This window comes from Zingiber officinale, chromosome 1A (assembly GCF_018446385.1).
Source record: "Zingiber officinale cultivar Zhangliang chromosome 1A, Zo_v1.1, whole genome shotgun sequence".
Taxonomy (NCBI): Eukaryota; Viridiplantae; Streptophyta; class Magnoliopsida; order Zingiberales; family Zingiberaceae; genus Zingiber; species Zingiber officinale.
The window spans coordinates 31767346-31778367 of NC_055987.1; the positions used below are offsets into that span (position 1 = coordinate 31767346).

Below are 11022 nucleotides of genomic sequence, written 5' to 3' on the forward strand. Positions count from 1 at the left end.
TTGCTGTCCTCATTTCCAGCAGCCACACAAAACTCTTAGAAGGTATATTTTAGGTTGTTTTGGGTTAAATTGATGTGTAGTTAGAAGGGTTATCTAGATTAGAACCGATGTTGTGTTTAGGAATGCGAAGTGGTACGAGGTATCGAGATCAAAATAATTCACTGATTTTGAATCAGAGATAATGTGTAGTTATGTTTGATATTGTGTTTGTAGATCCGAGCTCGAGTAGAGCACGGTGACCTGCCGATACTCGCGGATTTTGCTGTACATAAGGTGGATATATCTACTCTTGTCTATTTCCTTGTGCATGAAAAAAATATATAAATTGGAATATGTATATGTTGTATTATTGTTTTCAAAATGGGGATTAAACTGATATTAGAAATAGCGAAATGGGTTAAAATATTAAAATTATTGGAGGGTAAATAATTGATATTATTTCTTGTTCATATGTGGGTTCATATTGGGATTGATATGGGGAGGGTTGTTTTTAAAATTAAAGAAATATTCAAAATTTATCTTCTGTTGATACCTTGTCTCTTTTGACTTGCTTGACCTTTCATACTTCATGCTTTTAATACTCTATCTGTTGATACTTGTAACTTTTTATCTGTGGACCCTATAATGATAAACTAATAGATTTGATACGAAAATATTACCTTGATTGACCAATTAATATGAAAAGAGAATAATCATGATAAATGGATGAATATAATCATAACGGTGAATTAATAAAGATAATAAATGAAGAATTAAAAAGTGAAGACCATGAGCCTAGCTTTATACCAGAGCTCTATATTAGAGTACTGGACCGCCCACATGTTATTGTGGTAGCGCGGCGGCCGCGGTCCAGAGTACCTGACCGTACACCCGAGGCGTGTTGGCGTGATGTAGCCCTCGGTCAGTGTTTATTATGTCTTCCACCGGTGAGGGCTGATAGCCCGTACGTCAGATGACGTATGCGACAGTTTTATACTCTTAGGAGGCTTTTAGCCTATCCATATGATATTTCACTCTGATGATATTGGCTCCAGTGATTCACTTTTTAGTTGATTTATCAGATTCAGACTATTGATATACATGTTGATCTTACCATGATAACTTATAGTTGAGTGATTAAATAATAAGATTGAAAAATTGATTTTATTAATGATGACAAGTGATGATAAGGTGAAGATCCCAAACTCTATCTAAAAATTTTACCTGATTATAGATAATGAGAAGATGATTATACATATATATGTATAAAGGTAGAACTTTAAGAATAATCCTAAAGTTGTAACAAAAGATGATGATTTATTCTACTTCCTTGACTTCTTCAATAAGATTAAATTCATGCACATCTTTCTTGAGTATCCACTTAGCCATTTGGCTAATTTGCTACATTCCTTGGTCTCCAGTTTTGCAGACACAGGGATCCTTTTGATATTACTGTTGATTTTGGACTTTCATAGAGTTGCTCAGAGATCTCGACGTGCTGATTTTCTGGTTTGTTTTACTTTTGTTTCGCTGTATTTACATTTTGCACTTTTGTTACAGATGTCGTTTATCTGTATAGTAATTGTAGTCTATGGATAGATATATATAATTGATACATTTCGTGGTTATGTTGTTTCTATTTTATGTATGTTCCAGCCGTGTGGGCTGATGAATATGTTGTTTATGTTTATATATTGTGATGTATGTATGTATGCTTCATATTGTCACCGGTACAGGGGAGATGCTGTCGGATTTTTATCTGGCAGGGACTCCTCTGGGGCGTGACAAGAGCAGTTTCGACAATTTCCTCGTTTTCTACTTCTGATAATTACTCGGAGTTCATCGAAGAGTTAAATTCGGCTACTTTTGGTTCTTCATAAAGCTTTAAGAACTTTCTCAAAGTTCTTTTGTATTCTTGTAATTGCCGATTCTGTCGACATCCTGAGCAGGTAGTACGCTTAGAAGGTAGAATTCAGCCTTACCGTTATCCATGAAGTCGTTGCGCTGCTTTTCAATTCATCGATGCTTCTCAAGTTATTTTCTTTCTTTGCTTTTGGGCATATCAAAACCATACTTAATTGTCAGTGAAATATCAAAATCAGTTTTAAAATATACCTCCATCCGACATTTTCAAAAGTGAACTCCCATTAAATACTGGTGGGTAGATGCTCGGTCCGACCATCTTGTGTGCTTCGTTCGACGATTAGTCCTCCTGAAGCGTTCTGACTCTGATACTACTTGTTAGGACTTTTGGTAGCCAACTAGAGAGAGGGGGGGTGAATAGCCCTTGCACAAATCAAGACAAAAAGACCTTTCTCGAACTTATAACTTAATTAAAACACTTGCATAAACATAGAAAGACATAATGAATCAGAAAGTCGAGGCTCAGCGGATTTACTTGGTTACAACCGGGGAGGTTGTTAATCAAAGACAGATGAAAAAGCGCATTAAAAATCTCTTCTGGGCAAAGAAGCCTCTTACAACAATGAACGCATAGAATCAGAAAGTTAAACTTAGACAAACTCAAGCAGTTGTTACTCTATTTTTCTTGTTGTTTTTAGCTTCTGGGAGTAGGGTTGTTTATATAGCCCTGCTCAGGGTGCTTGGAAGGGTTCTAGGTGTCTGGAATGGGATAAAACTTTATCTCTGACGCAACATTCAAATGCCACGTCGAATTAGCTAAGAATTGGGTTTTGGGCGCCAAGAGTTCGAACGCCTAGGACTGATCCGGGCGCCCAGGACTGATCCGGGCGCCCCAGACTGGTCCGGGCGCCCCGTACTGGTCCGGGCGCCCTAACTAGGTCCGGGCACCCCGGGGCCAAAAATTAGCTTTAGCTGATTTTTGGTCCCGGTCTCCTGCTCTGGTTCCGCTTGCATTAGTCTGAGTCTTTTGCTCTAGCTCCGCTTGCTTAGGTGATTTCTACCATCTGTAATATGGCTCACCCAAACCCAACTTTCGGCCTTCTTCCTTTCCGACTTCTCGTCCCTCAGAAATACCTCACACTCCTTTCTCGTCTGCCGGTGTACTCTTCCATATCTCCTCATCTCTCAGATGCACCGAGCCCGTCGGCTCTCTTCCGTGCTGTCCTTCTCGTTAGCTGTGTCTTTCGCTCGACTTCCTGTGCTCCTAAGTTCCTGCACATTTAGATACAGGTTTAAATACAACAGGACCTAACTTAACTTGTTTGATCATATCAAAACTACCTTGGGGTACCAACACATAGTGTTGATTTTTAAGTTTCTTTTGAATTTAGATGTAAGTGCATTTGGTTTTAAGCATTGTCAGTATATGTTTCTGCCTCTCTTAATCAAAAGTTCTCAATCTTATTTGGAGTATACCTTTGTAGAAACATAACTAGGTAAGAGAGAAGACAGAATATAGTTTGTAACTATGTAAAACTTGTGCTGGCTAAGTCAGACACTCAGTAGAAAGCTATTATAAGACTTGAAGAAAGCCAGGGTAAGACGCTACAAAACTACTAAACCATTATAGAGGCTCTCTACAAGGTGAGACTCACTAGTGAGATTACCATAACAGAAAACAACATTCTTAAGGTTTAGAATTTCCTTCTACACAAATTGCACAACCGAAACCTCGAAATTGAAGCCCAACTAAAGTGAAGCCCAATTTGTTTATCCTTCACATCTCCCCTTCTAGAGCCTTCTTCTCTTCTCTATATAAGACGACTCCCTCTGCTCATTCCAGAGCATCAAGGAATTGAGCAACAGTAAGCATGTTCAGAGAAGCACGACTCCTCTCTTTCTCTCTCTCTCTCTCCTTGCTCAAGTTTGTAATACCCTATACTTAGACAGTAATTAAGCTTGTATTGTATTGTACTATTGTGCTTTGTTTATCCTATATTGTTGTAAGTAAGTGTGTTATGGTTGAATAAGAACTTAACTCTAAACCTTAGGATATTGTTTTCTGCCTCTCTTAATCAAAAGTCTTCCGTCCTTTTTGGAGTATATCTTTGTAGGAAAATAACTAGTTAAGAGAGAAGATGTAATTGTAGTTTGTAGCTCTGTAAAACCTGTCCTGGCTAAGTCAGGCAATCAACAAAAAGTTATTATAAGACTTGAAGAAAATCAGGGTAAGACACTACAAAATTATTAAACCATTCTAGAGACTCTCTACTAGGTGAGACTCACTGGTGAAATTACTAGAACAAAAAATAATAGTCTTAAGGTTTAGAGTTTCCTTCTGCACAAACTGCACAACCGAAACCCCGAAATCGAAGCCCAATTAAATTGAAGCCCTCGAAATTGGAGGGAGGTTCATAAAAGTACACAGGCCATAGGTGCATGGCGGGGTAAATCTCAGGTCATCAATTCCTGAAAATCGACCCCTGACCGTTACGTCAGAGATATCATACGTCCACCGTCTGTGCTATACCCTGAGGGCTCAAATTGGAACACTAAAGACTAAAGTGAGTTTGGCATGGACGCGAAGAGCATTTATCCCCAAATCCATCAATATCTTTTGTTTCTCAGTTCAATATACACTTCCTACTTCTCTACGATGACGATTAGTAAAACCCAACTCACGAGCATGAGCAGACACAGGAACACACATAAAACTTTGACCAACCTCCGTCCTATGGAAATTTCTAATGAAAATTGTGAAGAAAGTTGATGCAGTTGATTACGTTAATTTACACTTTGGACCGGAAAGCTTTTATTATTTTAGCCGTTGTTAGCAACAGAAGTTTATTTGAGCAGGGGCAGTGGGTACACTATTTAAAGGTTAAACAAGATTCGAACAATTATCTGAATTAATAGATATTTTTTTAAAAAAAAATAATTTTTTAAATTAATTGAACCGAACTATTAAATTTGATTAATTAGTTTAATCCTTTCGTTTACTCATCCCTAAGGGTATCATAATAAGAAATATTTGGAATAGATATTTTCTCAAATATTTTTGAGTTCAAATATCTAGGGCGGTAAACAAGCCGAGCCGAGCCGAGCCGAGCTTTGGGGTGTTCAAGCTTGTTTGATAAGATAACCGAGCCGAGCCGAGCCGAGCCGAGCTTAAAATGAACCAAGCTTTTGAAATGAGTGTTCAAGCTTGGCTTGGTTTATTTTTTATGAGCTTGAGCTTGTTTTAAGCTTGGCTTGAGCTTGGTTCGTTTAGATGTTATCAAGCTCTCAATTCGAACTTGGCTTGAGCTTGGTTCGAGCTTGGCTTGAGCTTGGTTTGAGCTTGGTTCGAGATTGGCTTGAGTTTGGTTTGAGCTTGGTTCGTTTATATGTTATCAAGCTCTCAATTCAAGCTTGTTGATTGTTTGAAACTTTTAATTGTTTGATTGGTTATTAAGATTGATAATTTAAATTTATTTATTTTATTTTATTGTTTATTTAGCATATTGAAAAGAATTTTATTAATAATATTGTTCGTGAACATTGTTCACGAACATTGTTCACGAACGTTGTTCATGAACGTTAACGAGCTGAACACATATGTGTTCAAGCTTGTTTGTTTAGCTTAATGAGTTGTTCAACCTTGTTTGTTTAATTAATCTAATGTATATTGAACGAACATAAACAAGCTCTTACCAAGCCGAACACCAAGCTTGTTCACGAACGCTTGGTTCATTTACAGCCCTACAAATATCCTCAATTGGAAGGGTAGAAGAGATTTGAAATAATCATGTATAAAGTTATATTTGATGATTTCTCTCTTTATTTTTTTAAATTAAAAAAATATATTTAAGGATAGAATTTAAAATATTTAATAATGAGATATTTAATAGATTTTAGAATATTTAATAGTGAGATATTTAATAGATGGATTGATAAATATTTAATTTATAAGATAATTGATTATAAAATTTAAAATATTTAAGTAATGAGATATTTGATTGATGATGTAGTGATTTTTTTTTTTAAATCCGTTTGGTTGATTGATATTTCCGAAGAGATTCTAGAAGATATCTTTTCTAAATTGTAATATATTTCTTTCGTGATCTTGTTTTTAAATTTATATATATATATATATATATATATATATTTTGAGGGTTTTATTATTGCATGGGTTATGGAGTAACATGTTAAAATAGGAAACGAGCTAATTATAGCTTAGTAATATTAAAGCTGATTTATTTACTAATTTAACTTGTTTAATTTATTCATTAAAATTTTATTTATAATTATTTTTTTATAAGTTCATAATTAATATATTCATAAATTTCCCTAAAACTTTGTTTATAAGTATTAATAAGTTTAAATTTATTTATTTTATGTATTTTTTTTATTAATGGAAGTTTAGAGGCAAAAGATTATTTTTAAAAGGCACAAAATATAATTTTATCTATTTCTATAACTGGAACGCCGCCTGACCTCGCCGTTGATTCCCACTATTAATTTCTTCCGATTCCCAATTTCCAGGAGGTAAAGAAATTCTGGAGGGAAGAGCAGAAGAGGGATCCGATCGATGGACAACAAGGCGGCGGTAGACGCCTTCTCGATCGCCCCCTCCATCGTCCTCGGCCGCACCATCGCCCTCCGCGTCCTCCTCTGCGGTTCCCTCCGCCTCCTCCGCCGCCGTCTCTCCTTCCTCATCCTCATTGTCCTCGGACGCCTCCGCAGCGGCGCGCGGCACCTTCTCGCCTGGCTCCATCCCCGAAACGCCCAGGGCACCCTCGGACTCGTCACCATCGTCGCCTTCGCTCTCCGCCGCTTCGGCAATGTGCGCGCCGAGTTCGGCTACCGGCGCAGGTTCTGGCGCAACATGCTACACAGCGCTCTCACCTACGAGGAGTGGTCGCACGCCGCCAAAATGCTCGAAAGTGACATGACGCCCAAGATGAGGGAAAGCGACCTCTACGACGAGGAGCTCGTCCGGAACAAGCTGCAGGAACTGCGACACCGCCGCCGTGAGGGATCCTTGCGGGACATTGTCTTCTGCATGCGCACCGACATTCTCAGGAATCTCGGCAACATGTGCAACCCCGAGCTCCACAAGGGGAGGCATCAGGTATCGTATTTTTCTCTGCTCGTTGGCATGTTTGATCTCTCCTTGTTTTGTTAAGATTATTCCTCAAGTGTGATTCATACTTAATTATTCAAGCCTTTTTTGATTTTTTTTATTGGAAATTTCATTGCCTTTCATCTGATATAGAAAAGAAACGAATATAATAAATTAGATTTGGAGCGAGCACTTTATTTTTTATTGTTCAATTTTCCTTATTTTCTAAGGAGAACTGATCATTCTTCTTCATTTGTTCTTCATGCCTCTCGTGACCTGAGATTTATGTCTGTATTTCGTTATAGTGAAATTATTATTCATATGAATTGAATTGGCTTGTAGAATGTAAAATTCTGATCTTGTAAGGAATATCTGTAATAAATGAGGATGGCATAAGTTCTCCCATCATCATCCTTTATTTGTTTGATTATACACCTAAGGCTTTTAGCTTCTAATCAGCTTGATCATCTTCCAATTGTTGCACGCATATCCATTTTGGTTTCGTTTCTTGACTAGAAAAATCTCAGCTAAAGGCTTCGTCTTAATGTGGACATCTTTAAGATATTGTTCCCCATCCGATTGCTCTTACTGCCTCACTCCGACCACTTGGTATTTGATAATAGAAAGGTTTTCATATAATGATATGTTCTAGTATGCTGTCCTGTTAGAAGTAAAGGGAAAATTATTTCGAAGCGATTCTCATTTGAAGTTTCATCCTGTTTATGCTTTCAAATGCATTAAGGTTCAAGTATCCCCATCTTTAGGGACAATCTGACTGGATCATGTTCTTGCTGGAAGAAAGTAGAGTATGACAATCAATTCAAATTTTATAGATCTAAGTATTGCAAATTCAGCCATATTTCTATTTCTAAGAAGAAATTTACAAAGGGAGAAAACCTTCTGCTCTTTAGAGCATTTGCTCTATTAAATATTGATGATATTTATGCATTTGGAGTGTTGCAGATTGTGTTTTTATATGACAAGAGCAGTCAACAAAATGCAACATAGGCGAGAATCAGGGAGATTTTCCTTTTCATTGTGGAAATCTTGACCTTGATGCCTAGCTCCTTGTGATTCAGCATCGTGCACTGCCTGATGCTTACTAAGTTACCCTGTGTTCTTCATGTCCTTCAGACGTTTTCTATCTAGCTCTAGTAATTTAACTGCCGAATGGTTGCGATACAGGTACCTAAACTAATCAAGGAGTACATTGATGAGGTCTCAACTCAACTGAAAATGGTTTGCGATTCAGACTCCGATGAGTTGCTCTTGGAAGAGAAACTTGCATTTATGCATGAAACAAGGCATGCTTTTGGTAGGACAGCTTTGCTTTTAAGTGGTGGTGCTTCATTGGGTGCTTTCCATGTAGGTGTAGTGAGAACACTAGTGGAGCATAAGCTTCTGCCTCGAATTATAGCAGGATCTAGTGTAGGTTCCGTTATTTGTGCTGTTGTAGCCACAAGATCTTGGCCTGAGCTTGAGTGCTTCTTTGAAAATTCTTGGCACTCGTTGCAGTTTTTTGATCAGTTGGGTGGGATATTCACCGTGGTTAAAAGGATCATGACACATGGTGCAGTCCATGAGATTAGGCAATTACAAAGTCTTTTGAGGCACCTTACGAGTAATTTAACATTTCAAGAGGCTTATGATATGACTGGTATTGTTCTCGGTATCACTGTGTGCTCTCCAAGAAAGCATGAATCACCACGGTGTCTTAATTACTTGACCTCTCCTCATGTTGTTATCTGGAGTGCTGTAACTGCATCTTGTGCATTTCCTGGTCTATTTGAGGCTCAGGAGTTGATGGCAAAAGATAGATTTGGTGAAATTGTTCCTTTTCACGCACCGTTTTCATTGGGCATGGAGGATAATCCTAAAGCTTCAGCTCGTCGGTGGAGAGATGGAAGCTTGGAAAGTGATTTGCCTATGATTCAACTGAAGGAATTATTTAATGTCAACCACTTTATTGTTAGTCAAGCAAATCCCCATATAGCTCCATTGTTGAGAGTAAAGGAAATTATCAGAGTTTATGGAGGAAACTTTGCTGCAAAGGTACTCAGAATATCTATCTTTCCTCATGTTTTTGTTGTCTCTCTTTCAATTTTACTAGACTTCAAACTTGATTATATGCATCCTAGCTCCTCTTAGCAAAGGCTTTCTTAGTACTTTGACCCAATAAAGCACGACATTCTAGCAATTAATTTGTTGTTTAGATCTTCGATCTCATTAACTTATCTCGATGTAGCTTGCTCACCTTGTCGAAATGGAAGTTAAACATCGATGCAATCAAGTTCTTGAACTCGGTATTCCATTAGGTGGCCTTGCTAAGTTGTTTGCTCAAGATTGGGAGGGAGATGTTACTGTTGTTATGCCAGCCACCCTTGCTCAGGTAGTGTTGTCGATTAGTGTATTTTTTTTTTAAAAAAAAATTATTTTGCAGGAAGCCTGGTTGACATATCCTGGTTCTCTTTTGATTTCAGTACTCAAAGATTATACAAAATCCGTCTCGTGTGGAACTTCAAAAGGCTGCTAACCAAGGGAGGAGATGCACATGGGAGAAGCTGTCCGCAATAAAGGCTAACTGTGCCATTGAACTTGTACTGGATGAGTGTGTTGTTCTTCTTAACCGTAGTCGCAGCCTCAAGAGAAGTGCTAAAAGAGATGCTACATCTCAAAGCCTCACAAACTTCATGCGACTTAATGCTGCTGGGAGAATTCCTTCATGGAATTGCATTGCAAGAGAAAACTCAGCAGACTCTCTTGAAGAAGATTTAGTAGCCGAATCTGCTGCATCAATCCACCAGGGAAATCCTACAGCTGGGCAATCGAACAGACATAGGCAGACTCAACAAGGCACGCATGATGGAAGTGATAGCGAATCAGAATCAGAAAGTGCAGACTTAAATTCTTGGACAAGAAGTGGTGGTCCTTTGATGAGGACGACCTCTGCTGTCATATTTATTAACTTTGTGCAGAAACTTGAGACGGAAACAGAGTGTAGCAGATTTGGCGAAGAAGAGATTGACACTTCAGCAACACAGTTCAATTTGATCGGGAGTCAAGCGGTCGGTGGGGGTACTTACTATAACAACTCAAGGGTAATAACTCCTGATAGAAGCTCAGAAAATGCAGATTCAAAGAGTAGCAGCAGAGTCCCAGTCGCTGCTTCCACAAGCATTACACTTTCCGAAGGTGATCTTTTGCAAACTGAGAAGGTTCACAATGGTATTGTGTTTAATATCGTAAAGAAGGCCACCTTGTTACGCGGTAGCAGCAACCCCGAACTGCACCAGGATTGTTGTAGAGTAGCAGATGAAGAGAATGTGCCAGCGGAAATTTGTGATAGCAGCAAAACCTCGGACTTAGGCAAAGAGGACGATAACCCTACACCGAACCAAGATTACAAGTCTCTATATCGAGGTGACGATTGTATTTATGGCTCAAATGGAATGAATGGAAGCGGTAGCAGTGGCCATGTCTAGCCCTGGCGGTTTGGATGTGGATTGCTAGTAGATGGGTGTGGATGTACATACACCGTGAAAAAGGATAACGTTGCGATATACAATCAACAACTACTGTGGCTCCTTGTGAATAATTGTTTGTTAAGTTTGATTCTCTTTTATTTTGTTATCTCTTTTACGTCAGGCATTGGTGACGACTGCTCTAGATGTATCTATCCATTTGGACCAGATAGGATTTGCTTACGGTTGAAAAGTGAGAGGAAAGGATTGCTTCCCTTTCAGTTTCAAGTGCATCCATCCTTCGCGACTTCGGCATACCCTTTTTCTTTGAATGGTTGATCTAGAATATGACTCAATCAAAGTCCGACGATCCAACTGGAACCGGATCAGTCCCCAATTTTCAGTTTAACTAGTTGAACGATGAGATCCGACCAGTTTTGGCGAACACCAATCTATAGGGATGACATAGTTAAAGAAGAGAGTAGTTAGCACCCGGAATAATATAAACTTAAGTCTACAACATATACACTACAACCAGAAAAACAAGAGAAAGCGCGGTAAATTACCCTCTGTTCAACTGATGTAAGAAGGATAATGATAGGGGTTATAATGAGT

The 11022-nt window shown here is 38.5% G+C and overlaps 1 protein-coding gene across 1 annotated transcript; it reads left to right on the forward strand.

Annotated features, from left to right (window-relative positions):
- Nucleotides 1–6327: 6327 nt before the first annotated feature.
- Nucleotides 6328–10525, forward strand: LOC122022720 (triacylglycerol lipase SDP1-like). The gene is made up of 4 exons (XM_042580794.1): nucleotides 6328–6955; nucleotides 8132–8998; nucleotides 9192–9335; nucleotides 9427–10525. The coding sequence occupies exons 1-4, from the start codon at nucleotides 6413–6415 to the stop codon at nucleotides 10426–10428; spliced, it is 2556 nt and encodes an 851-aa protein (XP_042436728.1). The 5' UTR covers nucleotides 6328–6412; the 3' UTR covers nucleotides 10429–10525.
- Nucleotides 10526–11022: the final 497 nt, after the last annotated feature.